Here is a 27,607-nt window from a genome sequence, read left to right as displayed (position 1 = left end):
TCGCATTTTTGTTATCATCTAGTTTTCTATGACACTTTTGATGTCTCCCTCCCATATTTCAGTTTTCTCTCATTCCCCTCTAACTACAATTAATTTTTTATTAGCTTTAGAAGAAGAAGAAGAGACAGAAGTTGAAGAGGAGGAAAAAGAAGAAGCATTAGCAGGCTAGGCACAATGGTTCATGCCTGTAATCCCAGCGCTTTGGGAGGCCAAGGTGGGAGGATCGCTTGAGCCCAGGAGTTTGAGACCAACCTGGGCAACATGGTGAGTCCCCGTCTCCACAGGAAAAAAAAAATCAACCAGATATAGTGGCATGTGCCTGTAGTCCCAGCTAATTGGAAGGCTGAGGTGGGAGAATTGCTTGAGCCTAGGAATTCAAGCATGCAGTGAGCTGTGATAGCACCACTGCACTCCAGCCTGGGCAACAGAGCGAGACCTTGTCTCAAACAAAAAGGAAAAATAAAAGCAGCAGCAGCAGCAGTAAGGGACCTTGAGAATTGATACAACACTTTCTACTGTGTTTCTTTCCCTCCTGAAAGTTTGAGGTGTAAAGTACTGCACAGATTGGATTGGCCAATAATATTAGTTCATTTTGTCCCAGTCATGAGGCTAAGATGAGGTCCTTGAAGCTGGGTATTGATGCATTAGAACAACTTGTATTACTTTCAGTGGCATAGTAGGGCATTATGGACCATTCCTTACCCTGGACCTGCCGTATAAAAGGTTTGCCCTTTGTATGTTTAAGGGGAGAACGTTACCTTGCCACAGCTAAGCAGTAGATCGCGTTCTCCCTTGGAGTCTTCCCACTGTGCTCTGAGAAAGATGAGAAGGAGGACTTCAGTAAAAAGTCAGCACTGGGTGTTGCATAGAAAAACGATGGATGTGAATATCCCACTCTTGAAACTGGAGGGAGGGGGACTTGGGGAAGATATGTGTTTTTTATGAGCTTTTCTTTTTTCCTTGCTGTGGCAGTAATTTTTTTCTGATCTTGTTGTTGATGTTTTTGTAATTCAGAGAATGTACTTGCATTCACCAGTGGATGAAATTTGAGGACTTGTTCTCTTGCGTCCGGCTGTGAAATTGCCAAAAGACTCACAGGTTTGCTGCTTGCAGTTTGTTTGCTGAGAGATGGTAGCTTGAGCAAGATGCTTTGTGAGTCACTGTTCCCAGCCTTATGCCAGCTCTTGGAGGTCATTTTTGGTTTGGTGAAACCATCCACCATCACAGTGTCTCCAACTTTTGCCCCAAAGACCCTTGCTCCACAAAACTGGCTTTTATGAAGACTGTGACTCTGAGCTCTGAGGATCCATTGTTTTATTTTAATATAAATCCTCATTGGGACTGAAATTTTCGGAAAAGAAACTGTGGACCACATTTTACTGAGCAAATATAATACACAGTCTTTATGCTTGTGTTTGAACACAATGGTCAGGGGAGTTTGTCCTGCTGCATTTTTGCATTCCAGGCACAGCACGCTGCAGTTGACAAAGGCCTTCAGAATCAACAGTTGGCCTGCTTCTGCGGCTGCATGAATGGGGCATTTAGAGACATCTGCATGAAGGGCTTCATGGCACCATGCTCGATAGGGGTGAACACCGACTGCCTCGTGGGGCCGCGCACCCTGCTTCAGGGCCCATTCAGTGAGTTCAATGTACCCACAAAAAGCAGCAATGTACAGGGCTACCCTTTTCTGATACCTAAATGAGTGAAACAAGTGGGGAGGGGTGTTTAGAAAATCAGCAAACAAACAAGTGTAGTTACACTAAATGCTCATGAAATATTCTAGCTGAATGTTTATTTCTTCTTAACTTTTACCTTAAAATGTTTTTGGAAAAGGCATATAGTGATATACAGGTTAAACTGCACAGATCCTGCTTATACACATTATCCTACTATGCACATGTAAATAGTTTCCCTGAAGTGGTCGTCTTTTTTATAAAAATTAAATCCTCAGGAAAAATATCAAGCATGGGGAAATACAAGGAGCTTTTAAGTCTGACCACTTACATTCTCTGAGCTCTTAGATTTTATTTAAAGATGAAGTCAAGTGTAGATGGTCAAGCACATGAACACTAGAGTTAAATTGTTACGATTCAATACCCAGTTCTGCCCTTGCTATTGGTATGACATGGGGCAAGTTTTCTTCCTCCATTCCCTGCCAGACAGAGTCTTACTCTGTTGTTCAAGCTAGAGTGCAGTGGTGCAATCTTGGCTCACTGCAACCTCCACCGCCCAAGTTGAAGAGATTCTTCTGCCTCAGCCTCCTCAGTAGTCAGAATTACAAGTGCGAGCCACCACGCCTGGCTAATTTTTGTATTTTTAGTAGAAACAGGGGTTTCGCTATGTTGGCCAGGCTGGTGTCGAACTCCTGACCTCAAGTGATCTGCCCGCCTTGGCCTCCCAAAGTAATGGGATTACAGGTGTGAGCCACTGAGCCCAGCCAACATGGGGCAGGTTTTCTGATCTTAGTTTCCTCATCTGTAAAATAAGATTAAAAATTGTCCACCTCATCAAAGTGTTATAAACATAGAATGAGGTAGTAAATATAACACAGTGTCTACTATAAAGTATTAAATAAATATACACTATTAAAAGTAACAAAGCAACACAGCTATTTCTTTGGATGCAGAACATGGAAAAAATATCACTATCCCATAATAGAAATCAGTGTAAAATATTAGAATATTTTATAAAATTGTAAAAGCTGCTCTTCTAATCCATCACTTCACAGAGCCCTTAGATCTCCTGATGTGTTGGCTTCTACAAAACATGATTAAATCACCCACAAAGGGACACTATTCTAAAATACTATTAAATTAAACCTACAGATTAGTGCAATTGTGTATTTGAGAATCTGATGGCTGTATTAACACATTAAAATGACCACCTGCCTCTCTGAACCAACCCTCCTCCTGCCCCAGCTATACCCGTTACACTTTATGTATGGCAAAAGTGCGAATGCTGGTAATAAATGCAGTTTGAAAAATTACATGTGAGCTTAGGAAGATGTGGTCAATGTTTTCAGTCAATTAACAAGTGTTTTCTTAAAGAATAACTGAATGTGAAAGTGGCAAGATATAGATGCCCTTTGACTTATGATAGGGTTATGTCCTGATAAAAACCATCATATGTTGAAAGTATCATAAGTCTAAAATGCATTTAATACACCTAATCTACTGAACATCAAATCTTAGTCTAGCCTGCCTTAATTAGCATACAGTTGGGCAAAATCATCTAACACAAAGCCTATTTTATAATAAACTGTTGAATATTTCCTGTAATTTATTTAATGCTGTACTGAAAATGAAAAAGAATGGTTGTATGGGCACTGGCAGTTTAGTTTCTACTGAATTAATACCACTTTCACACCATTGTAAGTTAAACAATCTAAGTTGAACCATCGTAAGTTGTGGACTGTCTGTATGTGTTCTGATAGCCTTGAAAAATGTTGCTGAAAGTCTCATATCTAAACCATAAGTCACCCATTTAATCACAGTTGACCTTTGAACAACATGAGTTTGAACTGTGGAGGTTCAGTTTGGCGATTTTCTTCCACCTCTGCCACACCTGAGACAGCAAGACAAACCCTTCTCCTCTTTCTCCCCCTCAGCCTTACTCAACCTGAAGATTGAAGACCTTCATAATGATCCACATCCACTTAATGACTAGGAAATATATTTTCTTTTCCTTATGATTTTTTAAATATTTTCTTTTCTGTAGCTTACTTTATTGTAAGAATATGGTATATAATACATATACACAACATGTGTTAATTGACTATGTTATCAGTAAGGCTTCTGGTCAATGGTAGGCTATCAGTAGTGAAGTTTTGGGGAAGTCGAAAGTTATATGGGAATTTTCAACTGTGTGGGGAGTTGGCATCCCTAACCCCTGCATCGTTCAAAGGTTAACTGTAGTTAGTATTTCCTGAGGAAAGTCTATCTGAATCGCAAGACTGTCAGTCCTGATGGCACCCCTGCTGTTTTGTTCCAGCAAATATGTAATAATAATATTTGGTTGAAACATGCTAAGTGGAACTGGCATAGAGCAGCACCCCAGCCGTAGAGTGAGTGAACTGCAGGCTTAAGGTCTGATGGAAGTTTAGTAAAAAAGTACAGCACTTGCTAAGTTAATTTAACATTAATTTCTCATACTTGAGTACTGGTCCTTCTTTTGATAAGTAACGTTGGACTTTAAGTTTTTGTCCGAGGAGACAACCCATCAGAAATTCCTTCCATCCATCCCAGACGTCCAAGCGAAGTGTTGTGCCTGTGGATCAAGAGAGGTGGTTTATGGTTCCAGTCCAGCAGTGTGGTTTGGGAATCCATAAAACTTCTAATGATAGCTTTCCCCAAACAGAGGCATGAGCTAGATGCAAAATGAAAAATAACCTTGAAACAAGGAGACAGGGATGCTATTTTTAGCATAGGCCATTATTGGGGCTTGGAAAAGCTGTTTAGTATCTGTGCATTACCATTTTCTCATCTGCTCAATGATTGCATATAGCACTGAAATATTTTTTTGCAGCTATCTTAAAACAGCCTTGTGGAGATTGATTCAATGCTGCTGTATATATTACCAAGTAAACTAAAGTTGTTATATTGGAAGAGGAAACTAAGGACCTGTGGCAGGACAAATGGCCTTCTGGAGCCTTTAGCTTATGTGAATGATGCTCACCAGCTAATTTGCTTGTTCTATCCTTTATGAAACATGAGCTGTTCTCTGTTACAAATATAAAAGTAATTCACTGCTGCTGGAGAACTTATCACTGGCTCCTCCGAAGTCTACCCTTTCTGTGATACCACATTCCCTTTATGCTTCAGGCTGTTTTCCAGGGATCTTTCCTCAGCCCTCTGCTCTTCTCAATTTACACACGTTTCCCTGGGGATTAAACCCAGCCTTCTCCCTATGTGGTCCAGCCTAGTTCTCTCTGCCTCATTCATTTATTATGGCCACCTTGACCTTTCACCTGTCCTCACACCAAGTCTACTCCCATCTCAGGACCTAATGACTTACAATTTTTTGCTTGAAACGATCTTCATCTAGATTTTCACAGGACTGTGTCCTTTTTATTCATCTTTCACTTCAACCATAGCTAAAGCAATATCTGCCATTACTACCTCCTCACCTTCATTACTTTGTATCTCATGATGTTAACTTCTTTATTGCCTCTGTCATCAGTACTTGGAATCATTTTACTTGCTTGGAGATTTTTTTTTTCATGCTCCCATTAAGAAGAAAATTCCTTCAGGACTTGCCATGTAGCCTGGCACTTGGTAGGTGCTCCCTAAATACTTGATGTCTGATTAATTGTCAATCTTAGTGGCGATGATGACTTCATTGACCACCCAGGTGTCACTCATTCCCAAGTCCCAATCTCCAGCCCAGTCTCTGCTCCAGCTCCAGACTCCCCCTGCTGGCGATATTACCAATGGTGGGATTGCACTACAACCCTATCATTCCAGAAGACCACTCATTCTCTTTCACCCAACCTGCTTTTTCTCCTACATTTTTTTTTTTTTTTCTCAGTGAGTGGTACATCTATTTTGCTACCTAAGCCATATATTAGAGAGTTTTTCTTCATCCTTCCCTTTTTTTTTTTTTTTGAGACGGAGTCTTGCTTTGTCGCCCAAGTAATTCTCCTGCCTCAGCCTCTCAAGTAGCTAGGATTATAGGCCACCATGCCCAGCTAATTTTTTTGTGTGTTTAGTAGACAAGGAGTTTCACCACGTTGGTCAGGCTTGTCTCGAACTCTTAACCTCAAATGATCCATCTGCCTTGGCCTCCCACAGTGCTGGGATTACAGGTGTGAGCCACCGCACTCAACATCCTTCCCATTTTTTTTCATGTCCTACATCTGAATGGTTGCTTAGGCCTGACAAGTTTACCTGATCAATATTGAAGAACATCTCAACTCCTTGCCTCCATCTCAACCAGCGCTGCCCTATTTCAGACCTAGATAATCTTTCACCTAAATCTACTTTGAGATGCTCCCAGCAGCCTCCGCTTCTTTATTCAGGCCTCTGTTCAATGTTGTCTTCTTTCCTGACCAGCTATCTAAATAGCCTCCCATCAGTTTACTGCATCATTTATTCCATTTTCCTGCCTTCTTTTACTTCGTAGCTCTTAATCTCTGCTTAAAATGAGAAATTTTTCTGTTTGCTTGATGGTGTTTGCCTCCTCCACTGAGATCCAAGCTTCAGGAGGGTAGGGACACTGCCACTGTGCCTGCTTTCCACAGTGGTGCCTGGCTTATGGTAGACACTCAGTAAGTATTTGTTGAATAAAGTTCTGCTGGACTCCCAAACTTCTTCTGGCCATGCTCTGCCCTCCTAACCGGGCAGGCTGGCCTGCACTTCCCTGTGCACACCAGGCTGTTTCTGGCCTTGGTGGTTTCTGAACTGTGCTTATCTTTGTTGGCTGAGATTTCAGAACACCAGTAATCTTAGAATCACAGAGTGGTGAAGATAGATCTTAAAAGACCAGCCCACTCAGCAGCCCCCTTTTATAGACTTGGAAGCTGAGGTTCAGAGATAGGTGACTTGCCTGAGGCTTCTCAGCCAGCAGGGAATTTCCAGAATTCCCTGGAATTTGTCTTTAGGATTCTTTCTAATGCCTAGAGAGTTTCCCCCTTTCAGTTGCCTTTCTGATTATTTCCTTTCTGCTTCTCCTCTCTTTTCCTTCTTGCTTCCTCTCTGCACACACACAACAAAGGATATCTCCCTGCCAGTCCCTCCCTTACTGGACATTCTATGTTATAACCTGCAATCTTGAAATGGGGCTCTTCCTCTGTTACTCCTTACTCTGGTTTGGATTTCTTGACCTTGGACTTGCTATTCTTTGTGAATTGATTCCTATTTACGTACTTGTTTACTTATAGGCCTGACCTGCGTTACTACCCTTATCCCCCTCACCTGCCTCGATCCTCATCACTTGGACCTCAGCTAGGAGAGTTTACTCTCCTTGCTGGAGAATTCTGGAATTATTCTGTAGACATAAAGTAGTGGTCCTGCAGCTATTCTGTAGGAATACCTTGATAAACATTTTCCAAAATATGGACCATACTTCCTACAATAGATTAATTTTCTCTAAAGCTTCTTGCTGTACTTAAACCTTCTCACAAAATGTTTAATTCTCATGGACTGGAAACAAAGGACTTTAAACACCACTCCAAGTGCATTTATTTTATCTCCTGCTGAAATGATCTACGTTTTTAGTTTATTGTGAAAATCACTCCCAAATGAGCAGTAGAAAGCTTTAGCCTGGCCCCGTACCCCAGCCTCCTTAGTCCTCCACAGCTGAGGCTACACGGTCTCCATTTGAAGGACCAGCCAGCCCCAGGTCCACAGAACAATTCCTGTAGGAGGGAATTTATTTTTTTGACCAGGGGCCCAGTGCAGTGGCTCACACCTGTATTCCCAGCACTTTGGGTGGGAGGATTGCTTGAGGCCAGGAATTTACCAGCCTGAGCAACACAGCGTGACCCCATCTCTACAAAAACTAAAATAAAAAGATGTAGGCCAGTAACTCAGAGGGTTGGTAGGAAGTCAGTGTTCCTGTTCATCCTGGTCAGATATTCTTGTCACTTCTGTTCCTCCTGAGCAAGTCCCCACTTTGTGCCCTATGTTGTAAATCCCAATATTCTACCCTACCTTTTGGGTTTTAAGACTAAGGTTCCATTTCTGAATTTCTTACTGTAAACCCTAATCTCTGGGGTTAGATTTCTATCACATGTTATCAGAGCCTCTGATGTCAACATCACCTTATCTAGTTTCCTGCCTCTTGTGTCATTCATTCATTCATTCATTCATTCATTCATTCATTCACTACCTTGGTGCTATGGTTCACTCACCAGGTCCCTGCTGGATCTCCCTGAGGGTCACCCTCTGCCTTCCTTGGCCTTACCAACTGACAGCTGCAGACTGATTTGCCTTTTCCAGGACTTCCACCAGAAGGACTTATTTGAGGCTAACCTTCCACTGCTAGATGTCTATAGATGGGATTTTCCTGGCTTACCTGTTCTCCGGATGGTTGCCTACCCTCAGAGTCTCAGCTCTCTCTAGCCCTCTTGCCTACTGCTAAATGAGACCTGATTCTGAAAACTACAGAGGAGACTGTACGATTTAAATCTCCTTAACATTGATGGGGCACCTCCATCAGGCCCTGCATTTTGTTTCATTTTAATTCCCTGTCTAGTAGCAAATATTACAGGTGTTATAACCATCAATTCAGTTCCTTGCAATGAAACAGGCCTGATAATGCTCAACTTTTGAATATCCAGAGAATTTCTAAACAAGTCAGCCAGCACTGTTTATTAGATTATCCTTTCACCCCTGTTGCTTTGTAATGCCCTCTTTGTCAGATATTAAATTCCTTCATAAGCTTAGGAATTCTGTTGGGAAATAGAAATTTACTTGAAAAATGCTATATTGCTCCAGAAAATACAACTAAAACCTATTACTGGAGAGAGAGGAAAACTAATAAGCTTTAGGGCCCCTTGCTGTCTTCTATAGAGCCTTCTAATGTTCTTGTCTTAGTTTTGGATTTTTTAAAAGAGGACCCACAAAACTGTGTTAACTTTACAAAACCTGAATCTGTCCATTCTGTGCTTGCAAACTTATCTACTATGCCCAGGTCACACCGGACAGCAGATGGCAGCAACAGTGCCTATTTAGGCAATCGTCCTCAACCTCTCCACATGTGGCCCCTGACTCCCAAGTTTCTGGATTCTTCATTCATACCCCAGGAGTCAATCTATGCCTATCTGATTTGGACTTTTTCTTCCTGAATTTGGAAATTGTTTCTCTGGTTTGAGCTTCCTCTGATGGAAGAAATAAAATAAAACATTGATTAGAACTTAAAGGTCATCAATAAAGGCATACTGGTTTGGCAATATAAATTGTTAGAAAAAACCTGATCCTGGGTGTATGATTATCATTTGGTAGCAGTGTGATCTTGATCAGATCACTTAACTTCTCTGAACTTCAGTTTTCTCATCAAGAAAAGGAATTAAAATGGCACCATAGGTCTCTATGAGCCTAAAGGTTGGTAAAAAGACCCTGGAGCCACCTCAGATTTCAGGATCTGAGCTGACACAACCCTGCTCCTGGAATGGTTTCTCAGGCGCCATGTGCACAGGCAGCCACGAATACATTCTACAAGGTGTTTATACCAATTGGTATCATCTGTAAAGAAAAGGCATTAATTCATTCACTCATTTGTTTAGGTACTCCTTGTTTCAGAAAGGATGAATGACAGTTTATGAATATATGTGAAGTAAAAACAGAATAACAAGCACATAAGTATGTAGATCAGCAAGGGGAAAGCAAAAGCCAGGGCAGAGATTTCAGAGCTAGAAGCCAGGCTAAAATGAACACCTGGTACCATATAGGTTGATGTAAGACTAGGGGTGTGTGTGCGTGTGTGTATGTCTGCATGTATATGTATGTATTGGACCTATGCGATGTGCCACTAAGCCTCAAGTCACAAAATCACACATATTAGGATATATTTATCATGATAGATTTATGATAAGTTAGTCATTAGATGTTCTACCACCAGAAGTCCCTTATCCCATCGTTACTTATCTTCTTCTTAATCCCTGAAATCTTTCTTTCTCCATCTCCTTTATTAAAGCTGCTCTCTCTGAGCCCACCAAAGATCTTTAAAGCAAATCCAAAGCTTTTTTTTTTTTTCTTTTTTAATCTCAGAATTGTCTTTGGACTTTTACCAGCATCTTGAAAACAGTCTCGTCATCTGTTGCATACAAAGTTCCAGTTCTCCTGACTCTGACAGCTTTCCGTGTCTCGTTTTCTGACTCTTCTGTATGCTTGCCCTGACCTCAGCATGTCCTGAGTGCCAGCCATTGGCCCTTAAGACGTTCCCCTCTATATTTACTCTCTGAGGAATGCACCCCTTACAGGGCTCAGCCTCCACCTACATGCGCAGGATCAGTATCTGCTAACCCAAACCATCAGTCAAGCACGAACTCCATGTTTGCAGTGAAGGGAAATTAGAAGACTTCAGTTGTACTTACAGCTTTGCCACTAACTGGCCAGCTGAGTAACATTTTTTAAAAAAGTACTCTCTGAGTTTCCTCATATCTAAAGCTTAAAACCCAGAACGTAGCTCCTTTCCTCAATTTCCCCACCACTGTCCTAGTGTGAGAACTTTGATTCTTTCCTCTACTTAAATGTGATCTAGGTCCAGGCGTGTTAGCTCACTCCTGTAATCCTAGCACTTTGGGAGGCCAAGGTGGGTGGATCACTTGAGGTCAGGAGTTTGAGACCAGCCTGGCCAACATGGTGAAACGCTGTCTGTATTAAAAATACACACACACACACACAAATTAGCCAGGCATGGTGGGATGCGCCTGTAGTCCCAGCTACTCGGGAGGCTGAGGTGAGAGAATCGCTCAAATCCAGGAGGCAGTGGTTGCAGTGAGCTGAGGTTGTGCCACTGCACTCCAGCCTGGGTGATGGAGTGAGACCCTGTCTCAAAAAAAAAGTGATCTAGCATGATGTTCTGTCCTGTTCTGCCTTCTGTGTTTCTCAGATTTGTCTCTTCCACTGCTAAAGAAATTAATACTGGGATTATCGAACATGCCAGTAATTGTATCACCCTGCCTGCAGGCTTTCCTCACTCCTTTCTATATTTCATATTGCTTGCTACCAGATCAAACCTCTCCTAGAACACTCCTGTTCTAGGCTGGGTGCAATGGCTTATGCCTGTAATCCCAGCACTTTGGGAGTCCAAGGCAGATGGATCACAAGGTCAGGAGATGGAGACCATCCCGGCCAACATGGTGAAACCTCGTCTCTACTAAAATACAAAAAAATTAGCTGGAAGTGGTGGTACATGCCTGTAGTCCCAGCTACTCAGGAGGCTGAAGCAGGGGAATCGCTTGAACCCGGGAGGTGGAGGTTGCAGTGAGCTGAGATCATACCACTGCACTTCAGCCTGGCAACAAGAGCATGACTGCGAGTCAAAAACAAACAACAACAACAACAAAACAAAAAACACTCCTGTTCCAGAAGGTGGAGGGCTCTGGCTGCAACCACAGCAAGTGTGAACTGTGTTCCCTCACCTTAAGATCCTCCTCTTTCTGCCCTCAGCTGTGTTTGCTAGTGCTCTCTGGAAGCCTCCTCCACTCTCCAGAACAGTCTCCTGCTTTCTGTCCGTCCCTGGAATGTCTTTCCTTCCTCCTTTCAGATGATCCATAGTTCCCACATCTTTGTGTGTTCCAGCCCCACTTTCTCCAGAATGCCTTTCCTACATGCCTTCAGCCCGCATTGAGCTGACTTATTGGATTTTAACTGAGTGTGTATACATGTCTCATTTCTATCACTTTACTGTAAAAACACCCAGAGTGCAGAGGCAGCTTTGTAAATGTTTGTATGAGCTAGTATGTGCAGTTATTAATTGAGCTACTTAAATCTTCGATTTTCAACCTGGACATGACTGCTTCTCCAAACCCTTCTGATTTTCCACTGCCTCTGGAAAAGGGGCCAAGGTTCAACTCCTGATAGCAGCAGAGATGATTCATTGACTAGAAAGAGAGATCCTGTACAAGAAGCTGACCAAGGACTCTCTTTACCTTCTAGTTTTAAAAAAGGTGAGCTGGCTACTTAAGGAATACTAGTTATGGTTTAGGTAAAGGTATGAAGCATATGAAACAGGCCAAAGAGCCCTTTCTCCCTTCCCTTTGAGGTCCTCTGATGCCCTGTGTTCTCATGGTGGCCAAAGCAGCCTACTCAGGTCATGCTTAGACCCTTAACGTTATATCTGAACACCATCATTTCCTAAAGTTCCTACTCCCAAAGGGTCATTTTAAGGAGTAGGTATGTTGTCCTTGACACACACTGAGCAAGTAATTTAATCATTCAGATGATTTACTTTTTTTCAAGTCTATAAAAGTTGGGGTTGGGTCAATTCAAATTATCTTCCAGCTTAAAACATCACATTATAATCTGAGCAGTATAGGCCTGAAGAATAGTCATCCAGAGTTTATTCTAGTTTTGTTTCATCCTTTGGTACTTCATTAAATAACTAGATTATCAGTTGCTTGGGGACAAATGCCACTGTGTGCCCTTCCTTATGCAAGCCCCCATCATGTTCTAGGCAGGGTTCAGCTTCCAGCAAGCATGCAGAGCAGGTATGTGCATTATAGCAAAGTACTCTGAGGAGAAATTGTAGAACTTCACTTCCCTGATCAAAAACAAGGAAAAAAATTATGTTAAAGTTTTGAGAGCCTTAATTTAAAATAACAGGAAAGAATAATGCTAAGCAAATATAACAGTCAGGAGAAGTATCAATAAATGCAAATTTAGCAGTTATATAAAGCAAAACTGCTTAACTAAGGATACCTACAAAGCCCTATGTATATGTTGGGAGAACTCAAATTTCACTGCAGTGTTATAATACAATGTCAACTAAGGATGTGCTAATTGTCAGCAAGGATTCATTTACTTCAAGTAATAATTTCTATAAGGTTCCAACCATTTTTTAAAAATGTGAAATGCTTCGTGAACTTGTGTGTCATCATCAGGTAGGGGCCATGTTAATCATCTCTGTACTGTCCTATCATTTTTTAGTATTCTTAAAACAAATCTGACAGCTTTTTTCTTTGTCTTGTTGATGTTTGGCTATAGTAGACATGACCTGGAAGTACAGATTTTTTTTTTTTTTTTTTTTTTTTTCCTGAGACAGGGCCTCGCTATCACCCAGGCTGGAGTGCAATGGTGTGATCACAGCCCACTGCAGCCTTAACCTCCTGGTCCAAGTGATCGTCCTACCTCAGCCTCCCAAGCAGCTGGGACTACAGGTGTGCACCAACACATCGGCTATTTTTTTTTTTTTTTTTTTTTCGTACAGATGAGCATCTCACTATGTTGCCTAGGCTGGTCTTGAAGTACTGAGCTCAAGTGATTCCCCCCTCCCTTGGCCTCCAAAAGTGCTAGCATTACAGGTATGAATCACTAGTTACTACGCCTAGCCAAGGTATAGTATTTAGAGAGTTTGTAATTTGTATCAGGGATAAATGCTATTCCACTAAGGCATACTTTCAGCCAGTATAGCATTGGTGTCACATTGTTAAAAAGATTATTTTAATATAACCAGTGACATTTTAAGATGAAATTGCCCAAAGCAGGGTTCAGAATAGCATGTATCATATGCTGCCTTGCATTAAAAAAGGGAAAAAGAATATGTACTTGAACTTGCATTTATACATGCCCGAAGTGTATTTTGAAAGAGAAAAAGATGAAGTGGTCTGAGTTTTGCTCTTCCACGTTGAGGATATTAATGAATCTGCTTTGAGAACAAGACGCGACAGGGCTATGAGACCCTCCTTATTTCTTAGTCTGTAGACCCAGACCCAATAATGAAATGTTGATAATTCATATCCACACTGAACTTACAGAGGTTTCCATTTAGAAATAATGCCTCCATTTGTTCAGATTTAATTTGGAAATGGTTTTGATTGTAAATCTTCAAAACAATAATGGTTGCCCATGAGGAGGGAACTAACTGCTTGTAGGGCCAGGAGAGGGAGGGAGACTTACCACTACACATCCTTTTTCACTTCTGATATTTAAACCATGTAAATGTATTAACTGTTTTAAAGTGAATATGTAAATAAAGTTAACAGATTGTATATAAAAATCCTAGATTTCCATTTTCTCTTGAAAAGCTGCAAAATCTGGTATCAAAGGACCCTAGTGCCAAATGGTAGCTGATATCAAATATACTGGGCAGTACCAATATCAGTCTGGTAGTCCTTGAGGGTGTTGCAATCATACATCTCCAGGCCCCTTGGGGTTCGGAGACAGTAGACACTCACAGGAAGGCCACATCTCAGAGTTACCAGTGTTCTCAGATCAGACACTGTTTTATCAAGAAGGGAGATGCTCTCCATTATTGGCATTGTGTCTTGAGTTACAGCATTGAACACGTATAGAGTAGGCTTGTCTTCTTCCTGAAGGGAGAGAAAAAGAGGGAACTTACTGTCTGGAGGTTGGGATGAGGGCCAAGCATTTCAGGGGGTAGCTTTGAGCACCTCTAGCTCCATGACATGGGTGTTAATGTGAAAGCAATAGTCAGTTAAGTTCTCTGCCTTCTGGTCTGAGTCTAGCTCTTATGTCCTGAGATATTAACAGGTCCCCCTCTTTGAGTGAAGTGAAGAAGACTTGGAAAGGCTTTGAGATCCTTTGACTTCTTAGTCTACAGACCCAGATACATAAGAGTGTTGATAATTTATATCCATCCTGTGCTTATGGAGGTGTTAGTTTAGAAAACATTCCTCTGTTTGGCCGCACTTTAATTTGGAATACTGTGGATATGAAATCTTCAGTCAATTATTACTATTATTATTTTCCTGAGAGGTTATTCCTGGCAAGTGGAACTGAGCTGAGAGTGGGAGGGGAGTGTTTGCTTATCATTTTGTGCTTTTCATTGTCTATATGGTTTGACTGTTTTAAAAGCAACATATATTTACTTTTATTATTTACCTTTCTTTTCTTTTCTTTCTTTCCTTCCTCCCTCTCTCCCTCCCTCTCTCTCTTTCTTTCTTTCTTTCCTCCTTTCTCTCTCTCTTTCTTTCTTTTGTGTGTGTGTGTGTGTGTGTGTGTGTCACTATGTTGCCCAGCCTGGTCTCAAACTCCTGGACTCAAGTGATCTTCCCACCTTGGCTTCCCATAGTGTTGGGATTATAGGTGTGAGCCACTGCGCCTGGCCTACTTTTACTATTTAAAAAGGGAAATACTAAATACAGGTTTAGAAGTTTCTTTTGTTTCTTTCATTTTGTAATCTAAGTAGGAAAGCAAGTAGAACTGAGATATCTGAAGTAGAGTTAAGATGGAAAGTTTGAGGAAAATATGAATCCTTCTGTTAACAACAGGTTTAGACAAGTCAAACCAAAACTCAAAATACAGCAAATAGGAAAAACGGGAAGCAGGTGGGGAGGAAAAGATTATTATCATTTCCACTTTTCTCATGAAAAATGAAACTGACTTTACTTCCTCTTTAGCAGATTCAGGACAATTATATTTTTCTGCAACGGCCTGCTGTTGGGTTGGCGGATGTCAGTGCATGGCGCTATCATGGAATGCCCACGACTGCAGGACTCTCTCAGAACCTGGTATCTGGCCTCCAGGTTCTTCAAGGGGCTCCAGCCTGTCAATGCTGTCTTGCCCCTCCTTTGCTTCCTTCCTCTATTTTTTCCATCAGAATCCCTCTCTGGTTTCTCCAGGGGCCCCTGCCTCCTGCAGACTTATAATACATCAAATGCATTCTCCCCTCCCACATAACACATAGCAGTAATATGGTCAACATGCAGACCTTTTTGAAAAAGCCTTTGAGGAGTGGTGTTACTGATGAAATTTAAGGCTACTTTGATCTAGGGCCCATTTCAGTGACTGAAGTGATTAGGAACAGGTTCGGTCCCTCTGTGGCTGCGCATAAAGCCAGATCAGCAAGCTGAGCTGCCCACGAAGCCTAAAGTGCTTAGAACAATTTTTCATCATAGTTTCTCATAAACCCATGAAATACAAATTTAAAGGACACAGGATTCACCCTTTCACTTTTGCCATGCCGTGCTTTCCTATGGTTCCATAAAGCAAGTATCTGTTCAAGCTAATGTAGATAATATTTATGGGCAGGCAGAAATTCCTATGAAAACTGAATAAAAAGATAGTGGGAAAGGGAGAAAAATTATATTTTATATAATAGCTCTTTTTTATTTCTTTAAAAATTCCTAATTCATATTTAGAATTAAATGCAAATAACAGATTAAATACAAACAAATAACAAAATAAATGTAAATAGAATAACATGCAAACAAAATAACAGAGTCCCAAGTCACTCTTTAAAAAAAAAAATTTTTTTTAAGAGTCTAAGGCTTGCTATGTTGCCCAGGCTGATCTTGAACTTCTGGGCTCAAGCAGTCTCCCACCTCCTGAGTAGCTAGGGAAAGAATTCGCCTCCATTCCCAGCTCTTAAGTCACCCTTAAGTTAACTAGGTGTATGAGGTTAGATAAGTTGAAAAGAAGCTTCTCAGAATATGAATAATCATATAGTTATATCTATAAAGATAAGCATCTATGACTTAGTATACATATAACTGACTCTGGAACAAGTAATAAGGGAGAATTGCAAAGTATCTAGCAATCTTTTTTTTTGAGACAGGTTCCACTCTGTTGCCCAGGCTGAAGTGCAGTGGCACTATGAGAGCTCACAGTAACCTCAAACTTCTAGACTCAAGCAATCCTCCTGCCTCAGCCTCCCAAGTACAGGCACTCGCCACCACACCCAGCTACTTTTTAAATTATTATTTGTAGAGACAGGGCGTAGCTATGTTGTCCAGGCTGGTCTGGACCCCACGGCCTCAAGCAATCCATCCACCTCAGCCTCCCAAATTATTGGGATTACAGGAGTGAGCCTCTGTGCCCAGCTGATCTGACAATCTTTAGATGAAAATAAAAACTGCAAGGAAGAAAATATTACTAATTATTAATGAAGCCAGATTCTTAAGTCTCAAGAAAATTAACACCTGCAGAGTCTGTTCATTTTTCTTAGCATTCAGGAACTTTTTATCACATAAATAATAAATGTTGAATCACATCCCAGGCCTTTTTAATCCATAACGTAGTTCTCATTTTACTTTTTAAACTCTACATATTCACCTTTGTGTAAACCTTGTTTTTATGGGAAAACCCATTTTGAGTTCTAGTGAGGCACATTGGTTGTCGATACTTCCTCATTTGGTTGTATGACGAGGGAGTAGGTAGATGTCAATTAATAGCAACTTGCTAACCCACCTTATCCACATAAGAGAAGGCATCTCTCTACCTCCCTCTCTACATGATACTCCTCCCCAAGTATTCTGAATCAGAGAAGGCTGGTCAGTCACACCCAAGGAAGTCAGATCCTATTAAATAATAATACCATACACAAATCATTGTTGAACATATACAAAATTCGACTTTTTCCTTTATAAACAAACTGAGATGCAAACAAACCAACACAAGAGATATACACAAAGTATCTTACTTTTCAGTAAAAACAAATACATTCTATTCCATGAGAATAATTTCATGCTTACCTTCAAAAAACAAATGCTAACTTACTGTACAGTCATACATGTACTTTAACAATAAAAAAGAAAAGCTAAACAGAACCTACTGAAAGAAAACAAGTTAATGAAAGTTTTGAATGTACTGCTATATTTTTTCTCAAGTTGTGCTTTTTTATATTTTGCTGTTTTGGAGTTACAGCCCTAAGTAAGCAGAAGCTTGCTGAACTATTCCAGAGTGAACACAAGGGGAAATAATGTTTGTTTTTGTTGAACCGAATGAATTCCAGTGAGATGTCTTCATAAAGTTCTCCTCTTCTGTTGTAGTCATTCTGGAGAGATTATCCGTGGAGTCTTGGACACCGAATTGGAACACCTTTCTTCGCCAGATTCTTTTCATACCTTTTTTTATGGCTCATTTTAGAAAAGAGGGCCATTTTTAAGAAACATGCTTTCATGTGTAAATTTTAAAGAAACATGTTTATACATGCTTTTGTGTATAAAAATACATAAATGTAAAACCACATATATATTTCCTGGATTTTGGTATTTTATACATTAACAGTACCTTTTGAAAGCTAAAATGTTTATCATTTTGAATCAATTTTAGACTTGTCAAGCTAGTACAAACTTCTCTAACTTATCTGATAGACATCTACTCAATGGTACTATAGTCATTCTCTCAGCATAACACAGCTTTTCCACAACATTCCAGGGATGTCAGGAGGGATTAACTATGTTTTGACTCCAGCACTTGGTTGGTACAAGTCTGGTTATAGAAGGAGGCAGGGCAACCAGGAGGAGTCCTAGGGAGGCTGAGCCCACTTCACACTCTGAAAAGCACAACCTGCTGGATAGTGGCCCCTTTTGCAGTAGAATATGGACATGTTTGACAAGGTGCTCCCAATCAGACCTGCCTATCTACCCCCACTTTGAATCAGGAGCCACTAAGGCAGAGAAGCAACAGACACAGGAAAGTCTGTGGGCAATGGCATTTCTGAAGTTGCTGGCCTGGCAGCAGGGCTGGCAGCATGTCCAGTGCCTGCTTTAAGGGCTCGGTGTTGTCTGTAGTGGTGACCTTCCTAGATTAGTTCCCGGGGCATGCGTTAGATGTTGTTTCTGGCTGCATAATCTCTAAGACTGATTCTCCAGTCTTCCGAAAACTACTCAATAGCTTTTCAATATTTATTTTCTGCTTAAATTATCTAGGCTTTGTTTCTGCTGCTTCCAACTAAGAACCTTGATGTTGGTCAGGGGAAAAGCCAAGAATACTGGGGAAAGCTTTGCCGTAACAGTAGAGAAAAATGGGAAATGCCACAGTAAGGGAAGGAATGGATCCCTGAAATGCATCTCAGTACCTTGCTATGAATTGCAGACAATCATATACCATCTTGTTAATTTCCATAGTTTACCTCTCAAACCCTTATCAATTCATTTATCAATATCTCTTTATGTACAGCCTACTATGTATCTTATCAGGTACTATTCTAAGCACTGGGTGAAAACAGTGGACAAAACTTAAGCAATCATTTCCATGATCACACAGGTTAAAATGAAGGGGGCAAAAGTGATAGTGCCTCTACATGTTGTACAAAAACATAGACTTTTGCAGTGCCTCATGCCATGGTTTATAGGAACACAGTGAAATGCAACAGCATCAGCAATGAATGGTCAGGACTGACTCCTGTATTAATAGAAATTGGAGGTATATACCATAGAAAATATTGATTATGGCTTCCATAAGAGTTCTTTTTCAAAGAAGGAAAAGTTAATACAATGTTCTTTTATTATTATTATTTTTATTATACTTTAAGTTCTAGGGTACATGTGCACAACGTACAGGTTTGTTACATATGTATACATGTGCCATTTTGGTGTGCTGCACCCATTAACTCGTTATTTACATTAGGTATATCTCCTAATGCTATCCCTCCCCCTTCTCCTCACCCTACGACAGGCCCTGTTGTGTGATGTTCTCCACCCTGTGTCCAAGTGTTCTCATTGTTCAATTCCCACCTACGGGTGAGAACATGCGGTATTTGGTTTTCTGTCCTTGCAATAGTTTGCTCAGAATGATGGTTTCCAGCTTCATTCATGTCCCTACAAAGGATAGGAACTCATCCTTTTTTGTGGCTGCATAGTGTTCCATGGTATATATATGCCACATTTTCTTAATCCAGTCTATCATTGATGGACATTTGGGTTGGTTCCAAGTCTTTGCTATTGTGAATAGTGCCACAATAAGCATACGTGTGCATGTGTCCTTATAGCAGCATGATTTATAATCCTTTGGGTGTATACCCAGTAATGGGATAGTTGGGTCAAATGGTATTTCTAACTCTAGATCCTTGAGAAATTGCCACACTGTCTTCCACAATGGTTGAACTAGTTTACAGTCCCACGAACAGTGTAAAAGTGTTCCTATTTCTCCACATCTTCTCCAGCACCTGTTGATTCCTGACTTTTTGGTGATTGCCATTCTAACTGATGTGAGATGGTATCTCATTGTGGTTTTGATTTGCATTTCTCTGATGGCCAGTGATGATGAGCATTTTTTCATGTGTCTGTTGCCTGCATAAATGTATTCTTTTGAGAAATGTCTGTTCATATCCTTCACCCACTTTTTGATGGGGTTGTTTGATTTTTGCTTGTAAATTTAAGTTCTTCGTAGATTCTGGATATTAGCCCCTTGTCAGATGAGTAGATTGTAAAAATTTTCTCCCATTCTGTAGGTTGCCTGTTCGCTCTGATGATAGTTTCTTTTGCTGTGCAGAAGCTCTTTAGTTTAATTGATACCATTTGTCAATTTTGGCTTTTGTTGCCATTGCTTTTGGTGTTTTAATCATAAAGTCTTTGCCCATGCCTATGTCCTGAATGGTATTGCCTAGGTTTTCTTCTAGGGTTTTTATGGTTTTAGGTCTAACATTTACATCTTTAATCCATCCTGAATTAATTTTTGTATAAGGTGTAAGGAAGGGATCCAATTTCAACTTTCTACATATGGCTGGCCAGTTTTCCCAGCACCATTTATTAAATAGGGAATCCTTTCCCCATTTCTTGTTTTTGTCAGGTTTGTCAAAGATCAGATGGTTGTCAATGTGTGGTATTATTTCTGAGGGCTCTATTCTGTTTCATTGGTCTATATCTCTGTTTTGGTACCAGTACCATGCTGTTTTGGTTACTGTAGCCTTGTAGTATAGTTTGAAGTCAGGTAGTGTGATGCCTCCTCCAGCTTTGTTCTTTTGGCTTAGCATTGTCTTGGCAATGCAGGCTCTTTTTTGGTTCCATATGAACTTTAAAGTAGTTTTTTCCAATTCTGTGAAGAAAGTCATTGGTAGCTTAATGGGGATGGCATTGAATCTATAAATTAACTTCTGCAGTATGGTCATTTTCACGATATTGATTCTTCCTATCCATGAGCATGGAATGTTCTTCCATTTGTTTGTGTCCTCTTATTTCGTTGAGCAGTGGTTTATAGTTCTCCTTGAAGAGGGCCTTCACATCTCTTGTAAGTTGGATTCCTAGGCATTTTATTCTCTTTGTAGCAATTGTGAATGGGAGTTCATTCATGATTTGGCTCTCTGTTTGTCTGTTATTGGTGTATAGGAGTGCTCGTGATTTTTGCACATTGATTTTGTATCCTGAGACTTTGCTGAAGTTGCTTATTAGCTTAAGGAGATTTTGGTCTGAGATGATGGGCTTTTCTAAATATACAATCATGTCACCTGCAAACAGGGACAATTTGACTTCCTCTTTTCCTATTTGAATACCCTTTATTTCTTTCTCCTGCCTGATTGCCCTGGCCAGAACTTCCAACACTATGTTGAATAGAAGTGGTGAGAATACAATGTGCTTTTCCCACTATTCTTGTATTACCCCTATTTCCATTTCTTTTCCAAATATGTCTATATTGCCATTAAAAGACAAGCATAATATACAGGGAAGGTGGAAAAAGTACTGACTATTTAAAGAATGTATTTCACAGTAAATAATCTCTGTATTTATCCAGTGTCTTTCCCTCTCTTTCTTTCTTTCTTTCTTTCTTTCTTTCTTTCTTTCTTTCTTTCTTTCTTTCTTTCTTTCTTTCTTTCTTTCTTTCTTTCTTTCTTTCTTGTTATTATACTTTAAGTTCTAGGGTACATGTGCATAACGTGCAGGTTTGTTACATATGTATACTTGTGCCATGTTGGTGTGCTGCACCCATCAACTCGTCAGCACCCATCAACTCGTCATTTACATCAGGTATAACTCCCAATGCAATCCCCCCCTCCATGATAGGCCCCGGTGTGTGATGTTCCCCTTCCCGAGTCCAAGTGATCTCATTGTTCAGTTCCCACCTATGAGTGAGAACATGCAGTGTTTGGTTTTCTGTTCTTGCGATAGTTTGCTGAGAATGATGGTTTCCAGCTGCATCCATGTCCCTACAAAGGACACAAACTAATCCTTTTTTATGGCTGCATAGTACTCCATGGTGTGTATGTGCCACATTTTCTTAATCCAGTCTGTCACTGATGGACATTTGGGTTGATTCTAAGTCTTTGCTATTGTGAATAGTGCCGCAATAAACATACGTGTGCATGTGTCTTTACAGCAGCATGATTTATAATCCTTCAGGTATATACCCAGTAATGGGATGGCTGGGTCATATGGTACTTCTAGTTCTATTTCCCTCTTTTTCACACAAGCAGAACCTTGTAAGCACACAAAAATATGAGCACTATAAAGAAGCCAACTATTTTGGATTTATTTCGTGAGACATAATATCTACTTGTACCTTTTTAGAAAGAAAAACCACTTACTTGCCAAGTTTTTGAACTTTACAAAAGTTTTGGGTTCACATTATGATATTTCTAAGTTGTACCAAAATTTAGAGATGATAAAGACATGCACTTCAGGGATTCATTCCCTCCCTTACTGTGGCATCTTCCATCTCTCTCAAGGCAAACTAACTTTCACAAAGTAACATGATTAAACATAGTTAAGTAGGAAAGGTACTACTTAAATGTATATAGATTTAATTATTCAGTAAAGTGACTAACATGACTTGGAAATCAGCCTTGGTAACCTGAGATAGATCAAGCGTGATAGAACTGGTATGACTGCACTCTTTGAGGCCCGGGATATTATCTAAATGTGATTCTACTGGACAGAATGAAGAGTACAATTAGTAAAATTTCAGGGAACTTGAGAGTTTTTAATCAAACTCTGTGTGTTGTCCAGTCCTGTGACTTCTGCCCTGGCTCTCTTGAATAAACTCCTCTCTTTTTTTTGAGACAGGTCTCACTCTCTTGCACAGGCTGGGTTCAATTGATCCTCCTGCCTCAGCCTCACAAGTAGCTGGGATTATAGGTGTGCACCACCACACCCGGATAATTTTTAAAATATTTTTGTAGAGATGAGGTCTCACCATCTTGCTCAGGTTGGTTGCATTGAATAACCTCTTTTACCCCTGCTTTCTATTTATAGAATTAGCAGTTTAAAACTTCAGGTAAAAGAGTTCAGCGTGAAGCTTGCATCACTGTGATATATGATGCTTTATTGGCAGAATTTAGGAAATGTTTTTGTAAGTAAAACTGTGAACATAGGTTGCATCTGGGGAGGGAAACTGGGGGCCAGAGGAGAGAGAGTTTTTTCTATTTCTTTTTTTGAAATGGAGTCTCACTCTATCACTTAGGCTGGAATACAGTGGTGTGATATCGGCTCACTATAACCTCCGCCTCCTGGGTTCAAGTAATTCTCCTGCCTCAGCCTCCTGAATAGCTGGGATTACAGGTGTGCCCACCGCACCCAGCTAATTTTTGTATTTTTATTAGAGACGAGGTTTCACCATGTTGGCCAGACTGGTCTCGAACTGCTGACCTCAGGTGATCCACCCACCTCAGCCTCCTAAACTGCTGGGTCACAGGTGTGAGCCACCACACCCGGCCAGGAGACTTTTACTGTGTATCTTTTTGTTCCTTTTGAATTGAGAACCATGTGAACATACTACCTAGTCAAAAATAAATTTTAAAATGTTACATAATAAAAATAAAATCAGTCCTTAGTTAAATAGAAGTATCCTATCTATATTGTTAAAAACTTTGTCTGTATCCCTAAAAAGCCATCAGATTCTTCCAGTCAGCTCAAATATTAGTATTGAACTTACACTACCATCTCTAAGCAAGCAAACAATAAAAAGTCTTGAACCTTATGACTGGCATTACAGAATTCTGGGAAATTTTAGAGAGCTGATCCTGTACGGCACCAAAAACATAGTATGGAAATATATTTAAAGATATAAAGAGAAGACATTTAGAAATGGCTGTAATTTGGTCTGCTTTGAAATGTAATGTTATACTTCCATTTTCTGAGTAAAAGAGGGGGAAAAGAAAACATTAAAAACATTTGTAAATATGGTCTTTTGTTTACGTAAATGGGATGATCCAATGATCATTATTCTGTGACTTGTCTTTCCTACTTAATAATAAATATTGAAGAATATTGTTTTTGTTTGTTTGTTTGTTTTTTTGAGACAGGGTCTCACTCTTGCCCAGACTGGAGTGTAGTGGCTCCAGCTCGGCTCACTGCAACCTCCCCCTCCTGAGTTCAAGTGATTCTCCTGCCTCAGCCTCACGAGTAGCTGGGACTACAGGAGTGTACCACCAGGCCCAGCTAATTTTTGTATTTTTAGTAGAGATGGGGTTTCAGCATGTTGACCAGGATGGTCTCTATCTCTTGACCTCGTGATCCTCCCACCTTGTCCTCCCGAAGTGCTGGGATTACAGGTGTAAGCCACCACACCCGGCCCAGAGTATTACTTTTAAACATCCATTTAGTCAAGTACTAACACATATTAAAAGAAAGAGTTAACTTTGACTACCATAATTTTTTTAAATGTTAAATATGAGAAACTTGGTGCCCCATTTAGTGGAGAACGTATACTTTACTAAGTTTCTTAAGGTTCATATTTTTATATACGGTAAAGCGCTAATACAGGATAATACTTCTTCCCTAGAGCAGCAGCATTTAAATTCTTTGGACCACTTATTCCTTTAAAAAATTGTTGTACATACAGGATCTTAGACTCAGAAAATCTCCAGGCACATTAATTTTGTTTATATTACAACTTTAGGGGTTTTTAAGGTTCTTAAAGCCCAACTGTGCATCTTAAGTTAAGCACCATTGATTAAAGACCCTCTATAAATGAAAAAAATCTTTATTGCATGTACACCTAATTGGAATGGCTACTTTGGCTGGATTTGGATGTAGAAAATTCCCTTTCATTCTTATTGCTACTGAGAATTTCTTCTTCCTCATTTCAGTGCTGGTAATCACTGTGGCCCCACTGAAGTGATCTAATGCTCTTATTCCCACATCAAATTCCAGATCTGGAATTCCCTTGGCTTTGTTTTCATATTGGTTCTATGATGGCAGGACTGGGCAAGCAATAAAGGGTGTGGGGAGGCAAGAGGAAGAAGAGTAAAAAGGGGGCAACTCTATCCCTTCTCCATATCTTACTTCCCCTTACAGCACAAAGCATGCATAAGACCCGTTATACAAATGGAAGTGAGGAGAAGGCAAAAAGAGACAATTTCTTTTTAAGTTATGGAATTACTTTGGTTAACTTATCCCCAACTTTGTTCAAAATGAGATAGATATCTTAGACAAATGTTATCCTGACCATCATACCTTAACAAAGCATTTGAGAGTTGAGCAGAAAGATATTCCAACATCAGCAAGACTCCAACTGTCCTTTAGAGCGGCTCCAGCATACATTAACTCCAGATACCGCCTGCCTTGTTTGTCTTCAGAGAGAGGAATGTGGAAATAATCCTTAAAAATCAATAGCATATGATGAAAACAGTACATTTCTACATTACTAGACCAGAAATGTACTCTCTTTCCCTTTACATTTTTTTCCTCTGGGCATTATAATTGGGACAAACGGAAGAAGTATTAAATAGAGGTTCTTAACTTAGAGAACTTCCAAAACGTTTATGGATAGAATTTAGATGGGAAGAAACTACATCTTTATTTTATTAACTCTAAATGAAATTGAGATTTTCTTTCAATTACACATGTAGGCAGCAAATTAAAGAAGGAGTAGTCGCTGCACCTGTGACTGACAGCAATAGAAGTCACAGATGTTTTCATATCACATTATAGTTGTTGCAAATATTTCAAAATATTATTTCTACTGATCTGTATTTTGAAAATACAATAGTTATTAGATGAGCTGCTAGAGCTTGTTAGTTAATATGTTAATTAGGAAGTCCACATGTCACTGTATCATACATTTGGGCTTTTTAATATTTGAAAATGTATTTTAAAATAACAAATTTCATTTCTATTATATCTGTTTTATTTTATGCATTTAAAGACATTCTGAGAAGCAGTCTATAGACTTCACCAGACTTTCAAAGGGATTCATAAAACATAGAGGTTAAGGTCCCTTGTGTTACAAGATTTAGATTTCAGTCATCATAATAATCTGAATATCATGTAACTATGGTTCAGTAAATGCTGCTTAGCAAATAGGCATGACCGTCTCCAAGTTAAATATTTGATGATCAGAAACTAAATATTTTGCTTAATTTTTTACTTTAGAGTGAACATTTACATGAAATTTATAAGGAAGATACTGTACACATGTTATTTCTTATTCTGGCTTTGTGATCCTAGGTAAGATAGTCAACCTCTCTGAGCTTCAGTTTTTCCTGAATGCAAAATGAAGCCATAGCTCACAAGTTCTCTAAAGTCCTCTCTGCTTCCAAAATCCTTTGGTTCTTTGTAGTTGTTTGCTCACCAAATAAGACATTTATCTGATGACTGGCATGTCCCACTTATATAGCCTGAAGTTAGTGTCTTGCTTTTGTCCTTTTACGAAGAATTGCACTAATATTATCTGGCCTATGCACAACCCACACATTCCCTAAAAAGAAGTCAGACTTTTGTTTTTGTTTTCTTGGGAATTGACTGACTCTTTGTTTTCTTGTCTAATGCCACCAGAGTTACTGTCTTCTTATAAATCTATTGTGTAAGCAAATAATAGTATTTTCAAATAATTTTCATTCCGTTTTTGCTGAAAATGTGCCCAATAGCAACTTCTACCCTTTGTACATTTTTAAATGCACTGCATTGTTAAAATTAATATACATTTTGATGGCTTGGGAATGAAGTACATACCTTTATCATCAGCTTGACAACCTCCACAGTTTCATCTGCTGAAACATCAAATGGTTCAAAAGATCCTTCAAAAGCGATGAAAATCCTCATTGTACAATTACCTTTTCAAACAAAAAATACCCAACTTTTTCAAAGATCCTCCTGGATGGCTGGAAAAATTCCAGTTCACAATTAAGGACAAAAATGATAGCCAGAGGCAGCGGTCACTGTCTAGCCTCAAAGGTAAGTTGCAGAATGTGAAGAGCCTAGTCCCACAGTGCCACAGTATCAGGCAACACAGACACCAGCTACAGTGGAGGAAGTATTTATCTGCTGAAGGCAGTAGTCAATAGCCACCTTATTCCTATATTACGGAAACCAGCAAACTTGGCAATGGTTGAGGCAAGTATGGACAAGCTTCAAGCATGTGATACAAAAAGCCTACTCATAAATTATACTTCTGTGATGTGGTCCCCGTCAACGGACTCCTGAATTCTTATGTACTTAAGTACAGCTGATTGAAGAACCCTTAAAAATAGATATTTGATTGGGATGCACTAGCACAGGGTGAAGCAAAACAAGAGTTGATTTTATTGAATGTGATAATCCTGAAAGTTCTCTGTAAATAACTCTGAGCTGAAACATTCTGGTTTCCATAACAACTTTGTGTACTTGTTCTCTGGCAGTATTTATAATCCTGCCACAGGGTATAGAACAATACCCACTTGCACCAGGGAGATGAATGTGTAGGCAAATCATTCTGTGGCTTTCTCTTCCGATTTCTCTATAATAGAATCTGCTGAGTAGCAACACAATATAGTTGGTATTTTCTTTAATCCTTGCCTTTTTGTTATTTAGAACAATTTCCCATTGTTATCTCCTTCGACCCCCACTTAGTGTTGGTGGAAAATATTTCAAACCCCCTCAATAAGTGAGCAAATAAGCTGGGCATGGTGGCACATGCCTGCAATCCCACATACTCAGGAAACTGAGATGGGAGGATAGTTTGAGCCCAGAAGTTTAGGGGTGTAATGCGCTTTGATTGCCCCTGCGAATAGCCACTGTACTCCAGCCTGGGGAACATAGCAAGAATCTGTCTGTTCGATATAATAGAAGAAAATACTGCATTTTTAAAAGGAAAGATAATGTATTAAGAATAAATTTGGCCAGGTGTGGTGGCTCACGCCTGTAATCCCAGCACTTTGGGAGGCCAAGTTGGGCAGATCACTTGAGGTCAGGAGTTCAAGACCAGCCTGGCCAACATGGTGAAACCTTGTCTCTACTAAAAATACAAAAATTAGCCAGGTGTGGTGTTGTACACCTGTAATCCTAGCTACTCTGGTGGCTGAGGCACAAGAATCACTTGAACCCTGGAGGCGGAGGTTGCAGTGAGCT

The 27,607-nt window shown here is 39.9% G+C and overlaps 1 protein-coding gene and 1 non-coding gene across 3 annotated transcripts in view; both read right to left on the bottom strand.

The window, feature by feature from the left end:
* Window positions 1–26,780, bottom strand: part of ANKUB1 (ankyrin repeat and ubiquitin domain containing 1) — a 31,714-nt gene extending 4,934 nt beyond the window's left edge. The window contains exons 1-5 of one of the 2 annotated variants that reach the window (XM_025377074.1): window positions 26,234–26,780; window positions 24,737–24,880; window positions 13,759–13,975; window positions 4,155–4,269; window positions 759–1,697 (exon numbers count right to left, since the gene is read on the bottom strand). In XM_025377074.1, the coding sequence (XP_025232859.1) occupies window positions 759–1,697; window positions 4,155–4,269; window positions 13,759–13,975; window positions 24,737–24,880; window positions 26,234–26,323 (1,505 nt within the window). In that variant the 5' untranslated portion in view covers window positions 26,324–26,780. The remainder of the gene's footprint in view (window positions 1–758; window positions 1,698–4,154; window positions 4,270–13,758; window positions 13,976–24,736; window positions 24,881–26,233) is intronic. The other variant, XM_025377075.1, reaches the window with a different exon arrangement.
* On the bottom strand, window positions 12,507–12,609 carry LOC112619870. The gene has a single exon (XR_003118362.1). It is a non-coding gene; the product is annotated as a U6 spliceosomal RNA (small nuclear RNA).
* Window positions 26,781–27,607: the final 827 nt, after the last annotated feature.

Source organism: Theropithecus gelada, chromosome 2, assembly GCF_003255815.1.
Source record: "Theropithecus gelada isolate Dixy chromosome 2, Tgel_1.0, whole genome shotgun sequence".
Lineage (NCBI taxonomy): Eukaryota > Metazoa > Chordata > Mammalia > Primates > Cercopithecidae > Theropithecus > Theropithecus gelada.
The sequence above is the reverse complement of the archived record's forward strand: the minus strand, read 5'-3'. Positions and strand labels throughout refer to the sequence as shown.